General features: G+C 44.1%; 1 protein-coding gene across 1 annotated transcript in view; it reads left to right on the forward strand.

The window, feature by feature from the left end:
- LOC134984869 (zinc finger protein 135-like) overlaps positions 1-17,883 on the forward strand; it is a 53,339-nt gene extending 35,456 nt beyond the window's left edge. The window contains exon 6 of the mRNA XM_063950348.1: positions 16,049-17,883. Coding sequence (XP_063806418.1) covers positions 16,049-17,295 — 1,247 coding nt within the window. The 3' untranslated portion in view covers positions 17,296-17,883. The remainder of the gene's footprint in view (positions 1-16,048) is intronic.
- The last annotated feature ends 5,746 nt before the right edge of the window (positions 17,884-23,629 follow it).

Raw genomic sequence — 23,629 nt, forward strand, 5'->3', positions numbered from 1 at the left:
CTATATCAGGAAGCCTGTCTTCTGGCTTCTCATAAACACTATTTCGATGTCAACACCCAGATAGGTTGGGTGGACCTTGAACAGACTCGAGCCCTCCCGCTGCCCATTGCAGATTTATTCTGCATTCCCAATAGGCTCCGGCCTGCCTTTCCACACAAGCTGCGCTAACATCCTGGGACAAACTATCTGCCACTCTACAGACCCCTACCAGTTGTCTCACCCAGATCTCCATCACTACACTCACAAAGATGATACCCCATCTGAATCTCTCTAAATGGAAACACGCAGGTATATCATGTTTAAGTGCTCTTCTCGACGGACTCTCTCTATTGCCTTTTCCAGCCCTTCAACTTAAGTTCTCTCTACCCACTTCAGAACTGTTTCACTACTTGCAAATCGCACACTGGTGGAGATCGATTCCCAATATCTCGCTGTCATCGGACATGACCTCACAACTGCTTTTGTCTTGTCTCTCCTTAAATAAATCTAGAGGTGATATCCCATTCTGGTATAAACTACTGATTACTCCTATTTCCCCTTCCAAATCTAATGCACAATTGAAATGGGAATCAGATTTAGGCAGGACGCTATCTCCGATTGACTGGCGAAAAGTTTGCTTAGCCTCCCACTCCATGTCCCGATGCCTGAACCACACTGAGATGCACATAAAACTAATCCATAGAATATATTTGACCCCCGACCGACTGCACAGATTTTGGCCCTCCTGCAGTAATAAATGTTGGAGGCTTTGTGGCTCTGTGGGACACATCTTCCACAAATTTTGGTCCTGCCCACACCTTCTTAATTATTGGTCTGAAGTTTTTGACCTGATTAATAGAGTTCTCGATACTCACCTAACCCCGGACCCTGCCCTCGCGTTATTACATATTGTTCCCTCGTCGGTCCCCCCATCTAGCAGATATGTACTAGGTCATATTTTAATTGCCGCTCGCTCTAACTTGGCCCAACTCTGGAAACAACCTGCGCCCCCTACTTTACTAAAGGTAATCCACAAAACGAATCACCACTTTCTTATGGAAACTGAATATTTCCCCCCTCCCGACAGTTTACCCTCTCCAAGAAAAAATTGGTCTCTGTGGCAGCAGTTTGTTACGGCTGGCGAGGGCTCCCATTACTTTCGCAACCCCTCTCCAAGCGACCCTCCTCAGACTAGTTTAATTGAACAACCGGACAGTGAGTAAAGAGTTGCTGTACCAGCTTACTGAGATTCCTCCTCCAATTATTCCAGCCAACACTTTCTCCTATAAATGTATCGATGGGCCCTCTGCACATTCCTACATACCTTCCTCCTTTTTCTTTCTCTTCAATAGCCTCTATTCACTATGTTGGATTCTAGGTTTCTCTTTGTAACGCTATTGGTTCTCTCTCCCTCCTCGTACTATCGCTTTAGGATCTCTAGTATTACATCTATAACTGTTGGGCGTATTCTGTCCCTCTATTTCTCGAGAAGGTTCACTTGATTCCTCTCTAGCCCGTGAGAGTACAAGCACTCTGGATTTACTGGATGCTCCCTACCCTCCCCCCTCCTGTACCCCTCCGTTTGATTTATGTTTTATTGTATACCTATATACCATGTTGTATGATGTACTACTCATCCCCTCTTTCCTTTTCTGTACCCCATAAAAATTTATATTTTTTCTCAATAAAATTCTTGAAGTAAAAAAAAAAAAAAAAGGAATCAACATGGATTTGTGAAGGACAGATCATGTCAGACCAACTTACTTGCCTTTTATGAAACCATAAGTGCGAACCTTGATCAGGGTAAGGAGGGGGATGTAATCTTTTTAGACTTTGCCAAAGCTTTCGACACAGTACCACACATGCGACTTATCTACAAGCTACAAGAAATGGGGCTAGGGAGCACAATATGCACTTGGGTCAGAAATTGGTTAGATAATAGGGAGCAGCGCGTTGTGGTCAATGGATCATTTTCAAATTGGACTGAAGTGCTAAGTGGTGTGCCACAAGGGTCTGTACCAGGACCACTATTGTTCACGACCTGTCAGAAGGTCTATGGAGCATGGTGTAAATTTTTGCAGACGATACCAAATTGTGTAAGGTTATAAATACGGAGGGGGATGCTGAGTCTTCAGAACGACTTGGTTAAACTAGAAGCATGGGCAGCCAAATCGAGAATGAGCGTCAACACAGACAAGTGTAAAGTAATGCACTGTGGTAGCAAGAACAAAAATAACACATACATACTAAATGGGGTAATATTAGGGGATTCTGTACTGGAAAAAGACTTAGGTGTTCACATAGATAGCAAACTAAGCAGTAGTACCCAAAGTAGGATTGCAGCAAAGAAAGCTAAAAAGATATTAGCATGTATAAAACGGGAAATTGATGCAAGGAACGAGAGTATTATACTCCCATTATATAAATCACTAGTGAGGCCACATCTTGAATACTGTGTACAATTTTGGGCACCATACTACAAAAAGGATATCCTGGAACTAGAAAAGGTTCAGAGGCGGGCGACCAAACTAATTAAGGGCATGGAGACTCTGGAATACGAGGAAAGGCTTGCTAGGCTAGGCATGTTTACACTGGAAAAGAGGAGACTAAGAGGGGACATGATCAATATCTACAAATATATAAGGGGACAATACACAGAGCTTGCGCGGGACCTGTTTTTGGTAAGATCAGCACAGAGGACACATGGACACTTTCTTAGGTTAGAGGAGAGAAGATTACGCACAAAGCGGGGAAATGTTTTTTTCACAGTAAGGACAATACGTGTTTGGAATTCCCTGCCTGAGAGTTATAATGGCGGACTCGGTCAACACCTTTAAGAATGGGTTGGATAAATTCCTAATGGATAAGTATATCCAGGGTTATGGTGCGTAGTCACGCACTATAGTTATTAAAAAAAAGGAATAAACACAACGGCTGACATCAGCATCAGACAAAATTTAGTTAAAAAATAATACTGCACAGGAAACCACAAATAGGTTGAACTCGATGGACAAATTGTCTTTTCGCTAACGTCCTAGAGGATGATGGGGTCCATATTAGTACCATGGGGTATAGAAGGGTCCACCAGGAGCCATTGGCACTTTAAAAGTTTAATAGAGTGGGCTGGCTCCTCCCTCTATGCCTCTCCTACCAGACTCAGTTTAGAAAATGTACCCAAAGGAGCCGGTCACAGCTAGGGGAGCTCTACAGAGCTTTCTTAGTAAAAGTTTTTCTTAGAGTTTTTATTTTACAAGGAGGCTGCTGGCAACAGTCTACCTGCATCGAGGGACTGAGGGGGGAGCAGTGTCTTCCCTGCGGGGTCTGAGCCACTGTCTCCGCTGACTGGACTCTGAGCTCCAGAGGGGATAGATCGCTGCCAGCCGCAGGGGAACGCTCACCCCAGCAGCATGCCGCCACCCCCTTGCAGATCTGAAGTGTGACGAGTGAATCACCCCCCCCCCTAACAAGCAGGGGGGTCGGTGTGAAGATGGCGGCTACAGGGTATGAGCGCAGTATTAACTGTGCTCCCAGATGGCTCAGCGTTACCTAGGTGTGACGCTGTGAGGGGCACCCTGAGCCAGCGCCTGACCCTACACTGACCATTACAGCCTGTTGGGGTCTGCGGAACTCAGCCAGCACACACAACCTCAAGCCAGTATAATCTATGAAGAGCGGGAAGACAGCGCCATTAAGGGGGCGGAGCTTCTCAGAGCGGACCCAGCAGCGTTTCAGTGCCATTTTCCTGCCTGCAGTCGGATGCAAGTGGAAGAGCAGTCCCTCCAGTGCAACTCCAGCTATCTGTACAGTACAAGCGGGTTGTAGAAGGGAGGGGAGGCTGTGTAAGACTGTTTCACCTTTCAAGGGACACAGTCAGCGTTGGTTTAGGGTCTCCCTATACCTGTAATAGCGCTGTGTGTGGGTTGGCTCCAATCTCTGTGTCTCTTTGCCATTCTTGGGGGGGGGGGGGGGACTGTCTGCCCAGTACCCTGTTTGTATGTGGGGTGAGTGGTGTCTAGAGACTCTGTTTCATATGCTGCAGAGGATTTATCTTCTCAGGAAGATCCCATCCCATGTAATCAGGATTGCACTGCTGTAGCACAGATCCCAGCTAGAGAACCGGAGTGGTTAGCCTCTCTTAGCGGGACTATTTCTCAGATTTCTGAAAGGCTTACAAGAACTGAGCATGCAACTCAGGTATTGCAATCCTCTATGGTGGTATAGTCTGATACTGCTCCCTCGGGGTCCCCTGCTGTTCATTCTCACAAACGTGCGCTTCCCAAGATTATGCAGGATGACACGGACACAGATTCTGACACTGCAAACGGTGACGGGGATGTGTCATGGGGGACGGCATCACTGGCTAAGGGGGTGCAGTTGATGATTGAGGCCATACGGGATTTGTTACGTATTTCGGACACTCCTCCTGAGCAGGTAGAGGAGGCCTTTTTCTTTTTCATCCACTAGGGGTCACTGGAGTACTATTGGGATATGGATGGCTTTAGCAAGAACAGGGCACTGAATATTTAAATTTAGAACTCCCCTCCATATCCCAGAGTACCTCAATGTTTTTTACTGAGCCGGACAGGAGCTATAGAGGGGTTGACAATGGAGAATTACATATAACATAACGGACAACAATAAAGTTGACACATAACGTTACTGACAAACAGTTGACACCATAACCGATAGAACTTTGAACTAGTCGGTGAGAATGTGTTACCATAACATCCCCTGAACTTACCACAAACCAGGTAAAACTGCTCTGGGTGGGCGTCCAGTGCCCCCTATGGATTCAAAGAAAAGGATTTACCTGGTAAGTACCAAAATCCTATTTTCTTTATCATCCACTAGGGGTCACTGGAGTACTCTTGGGACTTACCAAAGCTTCCCACATGGGCGGGAGAGTTGTTTGGCACCTGTAACACTAGGCGGCCAAAGCCAGATGCTGATGGCGCAAACGTATCAAACTTGTAAAAACGCACAAACGTGTGCACTGATGACCATGTAGCCGCACGGCAAAGCTGCGTCGTAGAAGCCCCACGACCAGCTGCCCATGAATTTCCCACAGAACGTGTGGAATGAGCTGCTACTGATGTAGGCGGCTGTAACCTAGCATGAAGGTAAGCCTGACGTATGGTCAGTTTAATCCATCTGGATAAGGTCTGCTTAGAAGCTGGCCAACCCATCTTGGCAGCATCATAGAGAACAAACAACGTATCCGTCTTACGAAATGTAGATGTTCGGGATACATAAACGCGTACCACATCCAAAGTTCCGGAATCTTCTGTTAACACAGGAACTACTATTGGTTGATTGATGTGAAAAGATGACACTACCTTTGGCAAGAAAGCGGGTTTCGTCCGAAGTTCTGCTCTGTCATCAGGAAACACCAAATACAGTGGCTTGCATGACAAGGCACCCACATCTGAAACACGCCTTGCCGAAGCTACGGCTAGGAGAAAAATTGTTTTCCAAGTGAGAAACTCAATATCCACTTGTTGTAAGGGTTCAAAATATGAAGACTGTAAGAAATCTAAAACCAGATTCAAGTCCCATGGTGCTGTAGGTGGAATGAATGGAGGCTGTACTCTGAGGAAACCTTGCAGAAAGGTGTACAGACGGCAATAGAGCCAATCGTCTTTGAAAGTAAATTGACAAAGCAGATACCTGCACCGTTAGTGTAGATAAACGCAGTCCTCCATCTAACCCCGTCTGTAGAAATAACAAAAAAGACGGGATAACTTGAAAGATGATGTCGGAAACTTCCGAGCTTCACACCAACCTATATAGGCACGCCAAATTCTGTAATAATGAGCTGCCGTAACTGGCTTCCTAGCTCGTAACATGGTTGGTATAACCGATTCTGGAATGCCCTCTCTTCTTACGAGGGCGGTCTCAACAGCCACCCCGTCAAACGCAGCAGCGCTAAATCGGGGTAAAAGAACGGACCCTGTTATAGCAGGTCCGGACGTAGCGGGAGCGGCCAAGGATTGTCTGTGAGTAATCCGCGGAGATCTGAGAACCAAGCTCTCCGAGGCCAATGAGGCGCCACTAGTATGACTGTTCTATTACTGCACAGCCCATGTCACCTCTAGTAATCCCACATGATCTCTCAGTGTTACCTAAATGTATGCACAGGCGATGTTATATTACTGCACAGCCCATGTCAACTCTAGTAATCCCACATGATCTCAGTGTTGCCTAAATGTATGCACAGGTGATGTTATATTACTGCACAGCCCATGTCAGCTCTAGTAATCCCACATGATCTCTCAGTGTTACCTAAATGTATGCACAGGCGATGTTATATTACTGCACAGCCCATGTCACCTCTAGTAATACCACATGATCTCTCAGTGTTACCTAAATGTATGCACAGGCGATGTTATATTACTGCACAGCCCATGTCACCTCTAGTAATCCCACATGATCTCTCAGTGTTACCTACATGTATGCACAGGCGATGTTATATTACTGCACAGCCCATGTCACCTCTAGTAATCCCATATGATCTCTCAGTGTTACCTAAATGTATGCACAGGCGATGTTATATTACTGCACAGCCAATGTCACTTCTAGTAATCCCACATGATCTCTGTTACCTAAATGTATGCACAGGCGATGTTATATTACTGCACAGCCCATGTCACCTCTATTAATCCCACATGATCTCAGTGTTACCTAAATGTATGCACAGGCAATGTTATATTACTGCACAGCCTATGTCACCTCTAGTAATCCCACATGATCTCAGTGTTACCTAAATGTATGCACAGGTGATGTTATATTACTGCACAGCCTATGTCACCTCTAGTAATCCCACATGATCTCTCAGTGTTCCCTAAATGTATGCACAGGCGATGTTATATTACTGCACAGCCCATGTCACCTCTAGTAATCCCACATGATCTCTCAGTGTTACCTAAATGTATGCACAGGCGATGTTATATTACTGCACAGCCCATGTCACCTCTAGTAATCCCACATGATCTCTGTGTTACCTAAATGTATGCACAGGCGATGTTATATTACTGCACAGCCCATGTCACCTCTAGTAATCCCACATGATCTCTCAGTGTTACCTAAATGTATGCACAGGCGATGTTATATTACTGCACAGCCCATGTCACCTCTAGTAATCCCACATGATCTCAGTATTACCTACATGTATACACAGGCGATGTTATATTACTGCACAGCCCATGTCACCTCTAGTAATCCCACATGATCTCAGTATTACCTAAATGTATGCACAGGAGATGTTATATTACTGCACAGCCCGTGTCACCTCTAGTAATCTGTTATGCACACCAGTGCCTGCAGGAATGTACTGGTGTCTGAACTGTTATGCACACCAGTGCCTGCAGGAATGTACTGGTGTCTGAACTGTTATGCACACCAGTGCCTGCAGGAATGTACTGGTGTCTGAACGGATAGGGATGCAAAACAAATGAACTCACAGACAGACTGGTGAATATGACATTACGTACACAGAAGGTGATAGGGTAACAAAATAAACACAAAGTGAACAGAGAAGCCCAGAGGCTAAGAAACTGGTTGTCTCCCTATTATTAGGAATGCTCAGATGAAAAAAGCAAGATGTTGTGTTTTAATACCCGAAGAGAACCCGAAATGCTGTTGCTAAGGGCAACAGCAAAACCCTAAAGGGTTACCAACGGGTGTGGCAGTAAACTCCTTGGTCAGAGATGGAATGATAGACACAAGGAGAGTCTCCACAATCCTAATCCTCACTTGCAGTGCACAGGTTCAGCTTACTGCCACTAAACTGAATACCTGAACACCTTGCACAGTGAGACAGGATTTAGGCAGGCAGTCTGAGAATACAGCCGCAAACCTGCTAAGTTCAGAGTAGCAAAAGAACCCCAGCAGGTTAAACGACTGACTCCAGTCTTACTGCTAGGTCTGGATTGGCAGAGTGTAGTACCAAATCCCCAGGCCTATTTGCAGTAAGCAACAACAAATACAAAGCTACACAGTACTGGCTAACTTTCAGGAACTGACTAACCAACAAAGATTCAGCAGCATCTGCTTAACCTGAGAAGAGGCCTTATAAAGCAGGTGCTGTCCACGCCCCACTCAGACCTCACAGACTGTGAGCACAAAAACCAGCACCGGATCCCCTGCCGTGCACAGAGCCTGTAACCACTGCACAGCAAAAGACCCGAACCGGAGTATCAGCTGCGCTCAGGTTACTCCGCTAGCACTTGTCTCCCGGTTGCCATGACGACGTGGTAGCACAGGGCAGGAGACCCTAACAGTCCCCCCCCTCTGACGAGGGGTCAAAGAACCCCTACCACTGGGTTTATCGGGGAACTGCGAGAAGAAAGAGCGTATCAGTCTGGGGGCATGAAGATCACAACTGCGCACCCACGACCGCTCCTCCGGGCCATACCCCTTCCAGTGCACCAAAAATGACAGCCAACCCCGAACCATCTTGGAGTCAAGAATCCTTTCAACAACAAACTCCTGGCCACGTATCAGAAGAGGAGAAGGTCTTCCACTGGAAGAAGGATTACTAATCGCCCGTTTTAAAAGGGAACAATGAAATGTTTTATTGATACCCAAAGAACGGGGCAGGTCTAACTGAAATGCCACCGGATTGATTACCCTGGTGATCTTATAAGGGCCGATGAACCGGGGGCCTAACTTATGAGATGGCTGTCTCAACTTCAAATTCTTGGTAGACAACCAGACGAAGTCTCCTAATTTGAAGCTGCAGGGTCTTTTCCGCTTATCAAAAACCCTTTTGGTCACTAATGACACAGACACAAGGGCTTTCTTCACTTTCCTCCAAATACCTCTAAGGACAGAAACCACAGAGGAACCACCAGGCGTGGAGTCCAGGGGGTCAAAAGAATTGGCCTTAGGATGATGCCCATACACACAAAGGAAGGGAGAAATCCCTGTAGCAGAGTGAGCCGCGTTGTTATAGGCAAACTCCGCCATGGACAGATGAGCAACCCAGTCAGTCTGACACTTGGAGACATAACACCTGAGGAACTGCTCCAAGGACTGGTTCACCCTTTCAGTCTGCCCATTAGACTGCGGATGGTAGCCTGACGACAAGCTGACAGAAATCTGGAGATCGGAACAAAATGCCCTCCAGAATTTGGCCACAAACTGGGATCCGCGGTCAGAGACCACATCAAGTGGCAACCCGTGGAGACGCACAACATGCAGCATAAATAATTCAGACAGGCGTCTGGCCGATGGCAGCCCAACCAGTGGAACGAAGTGCGCCATCTTCGAAAACCTGTCAGCGACAACCCAGATGGCTGTCATCCCCGAGGATTTGGGCAAGTCCACCACAAAATCCATTGAAATGTGGGTCCATGGCTTAGATGGGATAGAGAGTGGATGTAATGGGCCAACAGGAACCCCTCTAGGAGTCTTATTTCGGGCACAGATGTCACATGCCCGAACCCACTGATCCACATCCTTAGCCACCGAGGGCCACCACACCGCCCTAGATATCAACTCCCGAGTTCTGGCAATACCCGGGTGACCTGCCGACTTCTTGGCATGGAATTCCAGGAACACTCGCTGTCTTAACCTAGGAGGCACAAACAAAAGACCTACCGGAAGGTCTGGAGGAGCCTGCTCCTGTGCTCTAAGGACTAATGACAAGAGGTCCTGGGTAATGCCCACTTTAATACATGATGGGGACACAATGGGCAACGGCTCCTCGGTGGTCTCCTGGATTGGAGCAAAACTCCGCGAGAGCGCATCAGCCTTGATGTTTTTTGACCCAGGGCGATATGTTATCAAAAAATTAAAGCGAGCAAAAAACAAAGCCCATCGTGCCTGCCTGGCATTGAGACGCTTCGCTGACTCTAAATATGCCAGATTCTTATTGTCGGTGAGAATTGAGACCACAAACTTAGCCCCCACAAGCCAGTGTCTCCACTCCTCGAGTGCATCCTTAATAGCCAACAATTCCCGGTTACCCACGTCATAATTCATCTCGGCAGGCGAAAATTTACGGGAAAAGTAAGCACAGGGATGAAGGCGATTATCAGACACTCCCATCTGAGAGAGCACTGCCCCAATACCCATCTCAGAGGCATCCACCTCCACCACAAAAGGACGCTCTGGATCTGGGTGTCGCAGCACCTTGGCCGAGACAAATGCCCTTTTGAGACGGGCAAAAGCCGCTTTAGCCTCACAAGACCAGTGAGCAACATCCACCCCTTTCTTAGTGAGTGCCACCAAGGGCGCCACTATAGACGAAAATCCAGCGATAAATCGTCTATAAAAATTCGCAAAGCCCAGGAAACGCTGAAGCGCCTTCAAACTAGTGGGCTGCACACAATCCAGGACTGCCTGTACCTTGGAACCCTCCATTTGGAAACCTTCTGGGGAGATAATATATCCTAGAAATGCGATTTGCTGAACTTCAAATTCGCACTTCTCCAGCTTCGCCCCAAGCCGGTGGTCTCTGAGTTTCTGGAGGACTAAGAGTACATGCTTCCGATGTTCCTCCAGGGAATGGGAGAAGATTAGGATGTCATCTAAGTATACAACTAAGAATCTATCCAAATATTCCCTGAGTACATCGTTCATGAAATCCTGGAAGACTGCCGGGGCATTACAGAGCCCAAAAGGCATCACCAAATATTCATAATGCCCTGAGTGGGTATTAAAGGCAGTCTTCCATTCATCCCCCTCTCTTATTCGGATTAGATTGTACGCCCCGCGTAGGTCAATCTTAGAAAAAATGGTGGCAGTACGAAGCTGGTCAAACAAGACCGAAATGAGAGGCAGTGGGTATGAGTTTTTAATCGTGATACGGTTCAATTCCCTGAAGTCGATGCAGGGTCGCAACGAACCGTCCTTTTTACCCACGAAGAAGAACCCCGACCCAACTGGAGACTGTGAAGGTCTGATAAATCCCTTAGCCAAGTTCTCCTGAATGTACTCTGCCATAGCCTGAGTCTCAGGACGTGACAGGGAGTACAACCTGCTCTTGGGAAGCTTAGCATTTGGCAACAAATCAATGGCACAGTCATAGGGGCGATGGGGAGGTAGTACCTCTGCAACTTTTTTGGAGAACACGTCCGCAAAATCTGCATAACACCCTGGCAATCCTGGCAAACTTAGCTGCGAGAGCCTGACTGGAAGGCTCAAGCAACTCCTGAAGCAATCAGTACCCCAACTAAGAATCTCCCCAGAGACCCAGTCAAATTGAGGATTGTGGGTCCTTAACCAGGGTAACCCCAACACCAATGGGGCAAAAGTACAGACAGTCACATAAAAGGACAATTTTTCAGAGTGTGTGGCTCCAATAAACAAAGAAATCTGGCTAGTGCAAGAGGTAATTTTACCTTGGGATAATGGTTCCCCGTTTAACCCACAAATCTCAGTTTCCGATGCCAAGGGTACTAAGGGAACAGAGTGTTTCAGGGCGAATTGGCGGTCCATAAAAAGCCCGTCGGCCCCACTGTCCACAAAGGCCTCAGTCTTGACAGTTTGACCGAGGATCTTCAAGGTCACCGGAATGATAAAAGTCTTCTTGGGAAATTCTGACTTCTGGCCTGACAGGATATTTCCCATCACCCTCAGGCCCTGAAGTTTTCCGGCTTTTCTGGGCATGATACTACCACATGACCTTTATTCCCACAGTACAAACACAACCCCTGCTGTCTCCTCCGCGTCTTCTCACGCGAGGAGAGGCGGGTAGCCCCAATCTGCATAGGCTCCTCGGAAAATTCCTCAGAGTCTGAGGTTCCTTTGGGAAAGAAGGAAGCCTCGGTCTCCCTTTCAAACCTACGCTCTCTCAGCCGTCTATCCACCCGGATAGATAACTGCATGAGCTGATCCAAGCTATCAGGCAAGGGATATTGTACCAGTTGGTCTTTTATCTGGTTAGAAAGACCTCTTCGGTACTGGTGTCTCAGGGCTGGGTCATTCCACTGGGTATCATGGGCCAACCTCCGAAACTCCGTACAGTAAACCTCAACTGGCCTTCGCCCTTGCTTAAGGATCGAAATCTGAGCTTCGGCTGAGGCCGTCTTGTCAGGGTCATCATACAACATGCCCAGTGCCGTAAAAAAAGCATCAACACTTTTAAGCGACGGACAGTCAGGCTGCAACCCATATGCCCAGACCTGTGGGTCTCCTTGTAGCAAGGAAATCACTATGCCCACTCGCTGAATCTCCGACCCTGAAGACTGAGGCCTAAGCCGGAAGTACAGCTTGCAGCTCTCCTTGAAACAAAAGAACTGCGAGCGATCTCCAGAAAAACAATCCAGGAGATTTACTTTCGGTTCCTTAACCCCTGAAGGTGCTGCTGCTGCGGGAGTTCCGCCAGCGGCCTGGGAGGTGTGCATTTTAATGGACAAATCATTAAATTGTCGAGTCAGGACCTGCACCTGATCGACCACCTGTTGCAACGTATTTTGAGGGGTATGCTCCATATTCCCACAAAATTTCAACAGGAGTATTAGGCTATGCACACCAGTGCCTGCAGGAATGTACTGGTGTCTGAACTGTTATGCACACCAGTGCCTGCAGGAATGTACTGGTGTCTGAACTGTTATGCACACCAGTGCCTGCAGGAATGTACTGGTGTCTGAACGGATAGGGATGCAAAACAAATGAACTCACAGACAGACTGGGGAATATGACATTACGTACACAGAAGGTGATAGGGTAACAAAATAAACACAAAGTGAACAGAGAAGCCCAGAGGCTAAGAAACTGGGTGTCTCCCTATTATTAGGAATGCTCAGATGAAAAAAGCAAGATGTTGTGTTTTAATACCCGAAGAGAACCCGAAATGCTGTTGCTAAGGGCAACAGCAAAACCCTAAAGGGTTACCAACGGGTGTGGCAGTAAACTCCTTGGTCAGAGATGGAATGATAGACACAAGGAGAGTCTCCACAATCCTAATCCTCACTTGCAGTGCACAGGTTCAGCTTACTGCCACTAAACTGAATACCTGAACACCTTGCACAGTGAGACAGGATTTAGGCAGGCAGTCTGAGAATACAGCCGCAAACCTGCTAAGTTCAGAGTAGCAAAAGAACCCCAGCAGGTTAAACGACTGACTCCAGTCTTACTGCTAGGTCTGGATTGGCAGAGTGTAGTACCAAATCCCCAGGCCTATTTGCAGTAAGCAACAACAAATACAAAGCTACACAGTACTGGCTAACTTTCAGGAACTGACTAACCAACAAAGATTCAGCAGCATCTGCTTAACCTGAGAAGAGGCCTTATAAAGCAGGTGCTGTCCACGCCCCACTCAGACCTCACAGACTGTGAGCACAAAAACCAGCACCGGATCCCCTGCCGTGCACAGAGCCTGTAACCACTGCACAGCAAAAGACCCGAACCGGAGTATCAGCTGCGCTCAGGTTACTCCGCTAGCACTTGTCTCCCGGTTGCCATGACGACGTGGCAGCACAGGGCAGGAGACCCTAACATAATCCCACATGATCTCAGTGTTACCTAAATGTATGCACAGGCAATGTTATATTACTGCACAGCCCATGTCACCTCTAGTAATCCCACATGATCTCTGTGTTACCTACATGTATGCACAGGCGATGTTATATTACTGCACAGCCCATGTCACCTCTAGTAATCCCACATGATCTCAGTGTTACCTAAATGTATGCACAGGAGATGTTATATTACTGCACAGCCCATGTCACCTCTAGTAACCCCACATGATCTCTCAGTGTTACCTAAAATGTATGCACAGGCAATGTTATATTACTGCACAGCCTATGTCACCTCTAGTAATCCCACATGATCTCAGTGTTACCTAAATGTATGCACAGGCGATGTTATATTACTGCACAGCCCATGTCACCTCTAGTAATCCCAAATGATCTCAGTGTTACCTAAATGTATGCACAGGCGATGTTATATTACTGCACAGCCCATGTCACCTCTAGTAATGCCACATGATCTCTGTGTTACCTAAATGTATGCACAGGCGATGTTATATTACTGCACTGCCCGTGTCACCTCTAGTAATCCCACATGATCTCTCAGTGTTACCTAAATGTATGCACAGGCGATGTTATATTACTGCACAGTCCATGTCACCTCTAGTAATCCCACATGATCTCTGTGTTACCTAAATGTATGCACAGGCAATGTTATATTACTACACAGCCCATGTCACCTCTAGTAATCCCACATGATCTCAGTATTACCTAAATGTATGCACAGGCGATGTTATATTACTGCACAGCCCATGTCACCTCTAGTAATCCCACATCATCTCAGTGTTACCTAAATGTATGCATAGGCGATGTTATATTACTGCACAGCCCATGTCACCTCTAGTAATCCCACATGATCTCAGTGTTACCTAAATGTATGCACAGGTGATGTTATATTACTGCACAGCCCGTGTCACCTCTAGTAATCCCACATGATCTCTCAGTTTTACCTAAATGTATGCACAGGCGATGTTATATTACTGCACAGCCCATGTCACCTCTAGTAATCCCACATGATCTCAGTGTTTCCTACATGTATGCACAGGCGATGTTATATTACTGCACAGCCCATGTCTCCTCTAGTAATCCCACATGATCTCTCAGTGTTACCTAAATGTATGCACAGGAGATGTTATATTACTGCACAGCCCATGTCACCTCTAGTAATCCCACATGATCTCTGTGTTACCTCAATGTATGCACAGGCGATGTTATATTACTGCACAGCCCGTGTCACCTCTAGTAATCCCACATGATCTCTCAGTTTTACCTAAATGTATGCACAGGCGATGTTATATTACTGCACAGCCCATGTCACCTCTAGTAATCCCACATGATCTCAGTGTTTCCTACATGTATGCACAGGCGATGTTATATTACTGCACAGCCCATGTCTCCTCTAGTAATCCCACATGATCTCTCAGTGTTACCTAAATGTATGCACAGGAGATGTTATATTACTGCACAGCCCATGTCACCTCTAGTAATCCCACATGATCTCTGTGTTACCTCAATGTATGCACAGGCGATGTTATATTACTGCACAGCCCATGTCACCTCTAGTAATCCCACATGATCTCAGTGTTACCTAAATGTATGCACAGGCAATGTTATATTACTGCACAGCCCTTGTCACCTCTAGTCATCCCACATGATCTCAGTGTTACCTAAATGTATGCACAGGCGATATTATATTACTGCACAGCCCATGTCACCTCTAGTAATCCCACATGATCTCTCAGTGTTACCTAAATGTATGCACAGGCGATGTTATATTACTGCACAGCCCATGTCACCTCTAGTAATCCCATATGATCTCAGTGTTACCTAAATGTATGCACAGGCGATGTCATATTACTGCACAGCCCATATCACCTCTAGTAATCCCACATGATCTCAGTGTTACCTAAATGTATGCACAGGCGATGTTATATTACTACACAGCCCATGTCACCTCTAGTAATCCCACATGATCTCTCAGTGTTACCTACATGTATGCACAGGCGATGTTATATTACTGCACAGCCCATGTCACCTCTAGTAATCCCACATGATCTCAGTGTTACCTAAATGTATGCACAGGCGATGTTATATTACTGCACAGCCCATGCCACCTCTAGTAATCCCACATGATCTCAGTGTTACCTAAATGTATGCACAGGAGATGTTATATTACTGCACAGCCCATGTCACCTCTAGTAATCCCACATGTTCTCTCAGTGTTCGTAACACTCCTGTCCAAGCTTCCTAGTATTCTTTTAAAGATAAACATAAAAGCAATGCCAGAAATACAGTACTGGATAAAATGTCTGTTACAGAATTATATATTGTACCATGTAACACCCTGGGTCTTGTCTACTCATTTTATAGTAGTGATGAGCGGATTTGGTTTTACTCTGTTCTCAAAACGGCATCTTATTGGCTCACGGCTGTCACGTGTTTTGGATAGCCAATAAGATGCCGTTTTGAAAACCGAGTAAAACCGAATCCGCTCATCACTATTTTATAGTAATTTTCCAGTTTTGATCATAATCTTTACAAGATTTTAATTGTTTTATGAAAATTCACATTTCCAAAATGTATTTTATTTCCAGCAGATGGACACACAAGCAGGAACATCTCAGAAGGACATCTAATGTTATCCCCGGATTGTGACATAAAAGATAATGACAGTAGACAGGATTCTCCAGGAGATAACCCCATTACCCCAATTATACATCCAGCTCTATCAGCTGATCCCTCTGATCCTGGGAAATGTTCTCCTGATCACTCTGATATTGGTGCATCTGTTACAGCTCTGACAGTAGATACAGTGTTTTCCTGTTCTATAGATGCACCATGTTTTACACAGAACACAAAGCTTATTGCACATCAGCCAGCTAAGGTAGGTGAGATGCAATTTCCATGTTCTGAGTGTGGAAAAGGTTTTTCACACAAGTCATATCTTGTTATACATGAGAGAAGTCACACCGGAGAGAAGCCATTTTCATGTTCTGAGTGTGGGAAATGTTTTACACGGAAATCACATCTTGTTCAACATGAGACAAGTCACACCGGAGAGAAGCCATTTACATGTTCTGAGTGTGGGAAATGTTTTACACGGAAATCACATCTTGTTCAACATGAGACAAGTCACACCGGAGAGAAGCCATTTTCATGTTCTGAGTGTGGGAAATGTTTTACACGGAAATCACAACTTGTTCAACATGAGAGAAGTCACACCGGAGAGAAGCCATTTTCATGTTCTGAGTGTGGGATATGTTTTACACGGAAATCACATCTTGTTCAACATGAGATAAGTCACACCGGAGAGAAGCCATTTTCATGTTCTGAGTGTGGAAAACGTTTTTCACACAAGTCATGTCTTGTTATACATGAGAGAAATCACATCGGAGAGGGGACATTTTCATGTTCTGAGTGTGGGAAATGTTTTGCACAGAAATCAACTCTTGTTAGACATGAGAGAAGTCACACCGGAGAGAAGCCATTTACATGTTCTGAGTGTGGGAAATGTTTTTCACTGAAATCGAATCTTGTTATACATGAGAGAAGTCACACCGGAGAGAAGCCATTTTCATGTTCTGAGTGTGGAAAAGGTTTTTCACACAAGTCATATCTTGTTATACATGAGAGAAGTCACACCGGAGAGAAGCCATTTTCATGTTCTGAGTGTGGAAAAGGTTTTTCACACAAGTCCTGTCTTGTTAGACATGAGAGAAGTCACACAAGTGAGAAGCCATTTTCATGTTCTGAGTGTAGGAAAGGTTTTACACGGAAATCACATCTTGTTAGACATGAGAGAACTCATAGAGGTGTGAAGTCATTTGCATGCTCTGAGTGATTAATAAATCAGCTCTTGTTGGACACAGTAGACATCACACATGTGGGGAACCATTTTAATCTGCTGGAGCAGGGGTTCTCAAACTCGGTCCTCAGGGGCCCACATAGTGCATGTTTTGCAGGTCTCCTCACAGAATCACAAGTGAAATAATTAGCTCCACCTGGGGACCTTTTAAAATGTTTCAGTGAGTAGTTAATACACCTGTGTACTTGCTGGGTTACCTGCAAAACATGCACTGTGTGCGCCCCTGAGAACCGAGTTTGAGAACTCCTGTGCTGGAGTATATTCATCTTCACCATTTTCCTGCATTGTTCCTTCAGGTTTTATCCTATGTCCTGTGTTTTTTTGTTTTTTTTTTCAATATACATGCTGCTATTGGGTGAAATAATAAGACATCATGTCCTCCTTTACCTCTGCTATACAGATATACAGTCTTTGCTCCGGGTACTGAAAACAATACCAATACTAAATGTCTAGCTGAGCTCCAGGTGTGGGTGATGCCAGTTGGCCATGATACCATGTCCTAGTGAAACAGGTCCATATCCTAATGCACGCCAACTCGCCTGTCTTCTGATTACTTCCTCCCACTCCTATCCAAGATTTCTCTGACGTCCTAAGTGGATGCTGGGACTCCGTAAGGACCATGGGGAATAGCGGCTCCGCAGGAGACTGGGCACAACTAAAGAAAGCTTTAGGACTACCTGGTGTGCACTGGCTCCTCCCACTATGACCCTCCTCCAGACCTCAGTTAGAATCTTGTGCCCGGCTGAGCTGGATGCACACTAGGGGCTCTCCTGAGCTCCTAGAAAAGAAAGTATTATTTTAGGTTTTTTATTTTCAGTGAGATCTGCTGGCAACAGACTCACTGCCACGAGGGACTAAGGGGAGAAGAAGCGAACCTACCTGCTTGCCTTCCTTCCACAATCTCATTATCCATTGATGGCACGACTATCTCCTCTAGCCCCCAAGTACGCTGTCTTGGTGTAATCCTTGACTCCTCCCTCTCCTTCAAACCACACATTCAGCACCTCTCACAAACCTGTCATTTTCATCTCAAAAACATTTCCAGGATCAGACCTTTTCTCACCCAGGATGCCACTAAGATCATTATTCACTCACTAATTATTTACAGACTGGACTACTGTAATCTCCTCCTAATTGGCCTCCCTGACAATTACCTCTCTCCACTCCAGTCTATCCTCAATGCTGCTCCTCGGCTCATCTTCCTCACCAAACGCACTACATCCACCTCCCCTCTCCTACTAGCCCTTCACTGGCTTCCCTTCCCCTTCAGAATCCAATTCAAACTTCTCACTCTCACTTACAAAGCTCTCACCCACTCCTCTCCCATCTACATCTCTGACCTTATCTCCCTTTACTCTCCCACCCGTCCTCTTCGCTCTGCTAATGCACGCCGGCTCTACTGTCTCCTGATTACTTCCTCCCACTCCTATCTCCAAGATTTTTCACGTGCTGCTCCCTTCCTTTGGAATTCTTTACCTCTCCCCCTCAGACTCTCCACCTCTCTACAAAACTTCAAACGGGCTCTCAAGACCCATTTCTTTACCAAACCCAGCCAAATCTCATCCTAACCCCCTGTTCCATGCTCTCTATGTACCCCATCTGTGTCACCCCTGTCTGTCTACCCCTCCCCTTAGAATGTAAGCTCTCACGAGTAGGGCCCTCTTCCCTCATGTGCTTATCCTTTTCTTACTTTAATACTCAACTGCCCAAATCATGCAGTTTTTTGGTCACCTTGGAATTTATCTGTATGCCGTTTACTGGTGTAGTTATGCTTAGTTACCCTGTACTTGTCCTTTATTGCCTTCATCTGTAAGTCACTGTTTTCCTGTTTTGATTACGTGCACATGTACTCTGTAATTGGGCGCTGCGGAACCCTTGTGGCGCCATATAAATAAAGGATAATAATAATAATAATAATAATAATAAAAAAAATGTATAAGTAACATTATTACTGGTGAGAATGACAGGAGTCAGATCTAGTTACACCATACGTTACATATACAGAAGGGGAAATGTATAAGTAACATTATTACTGGTGAGAATGACAGGAGTCAGATCTAGTTACACCATACGTTCCATATACAGAAGGGGAAATGTATAAGTAACATTATTACTGGTGAGAATGACAGGAGTCAGATCTAGTTACATCATACGTTCCATATACAGAAGGGGAAATGTATAAGTAACATTATTACTGGTGAGAATGACAGGAGTCAGATCTAGTTACACCATACGTTCCATATACAGAAGGAGAAATGTATAAGTAACATTATTACTGGTGATAATGACAGGAGTCAGATCTAGTTACACCATACGTTACATATACAGAGGGGAAATGTATAAGTAACATTATTACTGGTGAGAATGACAGGAGTCAGATCTAGTTACACCATACATTACATATACAGAAGGGGAAATGTATAAGTAACATTATTACTGGTGAGAATGACAGGAGTCAGATCTAGTTACACCATACATTACATATACAGAAGGGGAAATGTATAAGTAACATTATTACTGGTGAGAGTGACAGGAGTCAGATCTAGTTACACCATACGTTCCATATACAGAAGGGGAAATGTATAAGTAACATTATTACTGGTGAGAATGACAGGAGTCAGATCTAGTTACACCATACATTACATATACAGAAGGGGAAATGTATAAGTAACATTATTACTGGTGAGCGTTACAGGTGTCAGATCTAGTTACACCATACGTTACATATACAGAAGGGGAAATGTATAAGTAACATTATTACTGGTGAGAGTGACAGGAGTCAGATCTAGTTACACCATACATTACATATACAGAAGGGGAAATGTATAAGTAACATTATTACTGGTGAGAATGACAGGAGTCATATCTAGTTACATCATACGTTACATATACAGAAGGGGAAATGTATAAGTAACATTATTACTGGTGAGAATGACAGGAGTCAGATCTAGTTACACCATATGTTCCATATACAGAAGGGGAAATGTATAAGTAACATTATTACTGGTGAGAATGACAGGAGTCAGATCTAGTTACACCATACGTTACATATACAGAAGGGGAAATGTATAAGTAACATTATTACTGGTGAGAGTGACAGGAGTCAGATCTAGTTACACCATACGTTCCATATACAGAAGGGGAAATGTATAAGTAACATTATTACTGGTGAGAATGACAGGAGTCAGATCTAGTTACACCATACATTACATATACAGAAGGGGAAATGTATAAGTAACATTATTACTGGTGAGCATTACAGGTGTCAGATCTAGTTACACCATACGTTACATATACAGAAGGGGAAATGTATAAGTAACATTATTACTGGTGAGAGTGACAGGAGTCAGATCTAGTTACACCATACATTACATATACAGAAGGGGAAATGTATAAGTAACATTATTACTGGTGAGAATGACAGGAGTCATATCTAGTTACATCATACGTTACATATACAGAAGGGGAAATGTATAAGTAACATTATTACTGGTGAGAGTGACAGGAGTCAGATCTAGTTACACCATACATTACATATACAGAAGGGGAAATGTATAAGTAACATTATTACTGGTGAGCGTTACAGGTGTCAGATCTAGTTACACCATACGTTACATATACAGAAGGGGAAATGTATAAGTAACATTATTACTGGTGAGCGTTACAGGTGTCAGATCTAGTTACACCATACGTTACATATACAGAAGGGGAAATGTATAAGTAACATTATTACTGGTGAGCGTTACAGGTGTCAGATCTAGTTACACCATACGTTACATATACAGTAGGGGAAATGTATAAGTAACAGTATTACTGGTGAGAGTGACAGAAGACAGATCTAGTTACACCATACGTTACATATACAGAAGGGGAATTGTATAAGTAACATGATTACTGGTGAGAGTGACAGGAGTCAGATCTAGTTACACCATACATTACATATACAGAAGGGGAAATGTATAAGTAACATTATTACTGGTGAGAGTGACAGGAGTCAGATCTAGTTACACCATACATTACATATACAGAAGGGGAAATGTATAAGTAACATTATTACTGGTGAGCGTTACAGGTGTCAGATCTAGTTACACCATACGTTACATATACAGTAGGGGAAATGTATAAGTAACATTATTACTGGTGATAATGACAGGAGTCAGATCTAGTTACACCATACATTACATATACAGAAGGGGAAATGTATAAGTATCATCATTACTGGTGAGAATGACAGGAGTCAGATCTAGTTACACCATATGTTACATATACAGAAGGGGAAATGTATAAGTAACATTATTACTGGGGAGAGTGACAGGAGTCAGATCTAGTTACACCATACGTTCCATATACAGAAGGAGAAATGTATAAGTAACATTATTACTGGTGAGAATGACAGGAGTCAGATCTAGTTACACCATACGTTACATATACAGAAGGGGAAATGTATAAGTAACATTATTACTGGTGATAATGACAGGAGTCAGATCTAGTTACACCATACATTACATATACAGAAGGGGAAATGTATAAGTATCATCATTACTGGTGAGAATGACAGGAGTCAGATCTAGTTACACCATACATTACATATACAGAAGGGGAAATGTATAAGTAACATTATTACTGGTGATAATGACAGGAGTCAGATCTAGTTACACCATACATTACATATACAGAAGGGGAAATGTATAAGTATCATCATTACTGGTGAGAATGACAGGAGTCAGATCTAGTTACACCATATGTTACATATACAGAAGGGGAAATGTATAAGTAACATTATTACTGGGGAGAGTGACAGGAGTCAGATCTAGTTACACCATACGTTCCATATACAGAAGGAGAAATGTATAAGTAACATTATTACTGGGGAGAGTGACAGGAGTCAGATCTAGTTACACCATACGTTCCATATACAGAAGGAGAAATGTATAAGTAACATTATTACTGGTGAGAATGACAGGAGTCAGATCTAGTTACACCATACGTTACATATACAGAAGGGGAAATGTATAAGTAACATTATTACTGGTGAGAATGACAGGAGTCAGATCTAGTTACACCATACGTTCCATATACAGAAGGGGAAATGTATAAGTAACATTATTACTGGTGAGAATGACAGGAGTCAGATCTAGTTACACCATACATTACATATACAGAAGGGGAAATGTATAAGTAACATTATTACTGGTGAGCGTTACAGGTGTCAGATCTAGTTACACCATACGTTACATATACAGAAGGGGAAATGTATAAGTAACATTATTACTGGTGAGAGTGACAGGAGTCAGATCTAGTTACACCATACATTACATATACAGAAGGGGAAATGTATAAGTATCATCATTACTGGTGAGAATGACAGGTGTCAGATCTAGTTACACCATACGTTACATATACAGAAGGGGAAATGTATAAGTAACATTATTACTGGGGAGAGTGACAGGAGTCAGATCTAGTTACACCATACATTCCATATACAGAAGGAGAAATGTATAAGTAACATTATTACTGGTGATAATGACAGGAGTCAGATCTAGTTACACCATACGTTACATATACAGAGGGGAAATGTATAAGTAACATTATTACTGGTGAGAATGACAGGAGTCAGATCTAGTTACACCATACATTACATATACAGAAGGGGAAATGTATAAGTAACATTATTACTGGTGAGAGTGACAGGAGTCAGATCTAGTTACACCATACGTTCCATATACAGAAGGGGAAATGTATAAGTAACATTATTACTGGTGAGAATGACAGGAGTCAGATCTAGTTACACCATACATTACATATACAGAAGGGGAAATGTATAAGTAACATTATTACTGGTGAGCGTTACAGGTGTCAGATCTAGTTACACCATACGTTACATATACAGAAGGGGAAATGTATAAGTAACATTATTACTGGTGAGAGTGACAGGAGTCAGATCTAGTTACACCATACATTACATATACAGAAGGGGAAATGTATAAGTAACATTATTACTGGTGAGAATGACAGGAGTCATATCTAGTTACATCATACGTTACATATACAGAAGGGGAAATGTATAAGTAACATTATTACTGGTGAGAGTGACAGGAGTCAGATCTAGTTACACCATACATTACATATACAGAAGGGGAAATGTATAAGTAACATTATTACTGGTGAGCGTTACAGGTGTCAGATCTAGTTACACCATACGTTACATATACAGAAGGGGAAATGTATAAGTAACATTATTACTGGTGAGCGTTACAGGTGTCAGATCTAGTTACACCATACGTTACATATACAGAAGGGGAAATGTATA

The sequence above is a fragment of the Pseudophryne corroboree genome (genome assembly GCF_028390025.1).
Source record: "Pseudophryne corroboree isolate aPseCor3 chromosome 3 unlocalized genomic scaffold, aPseCor3.hap2 SUPER_3_unloc_9, whole genome shotgun sequence".
In the NCBI taxonomy this organism is placed as follows: domain Eukaryota; kingdom Metazoa; phylum Chordata; class Amphibia; order Anura; family Myobatrachidae; genus Pseudophryne; species Pseudophryne corroboree.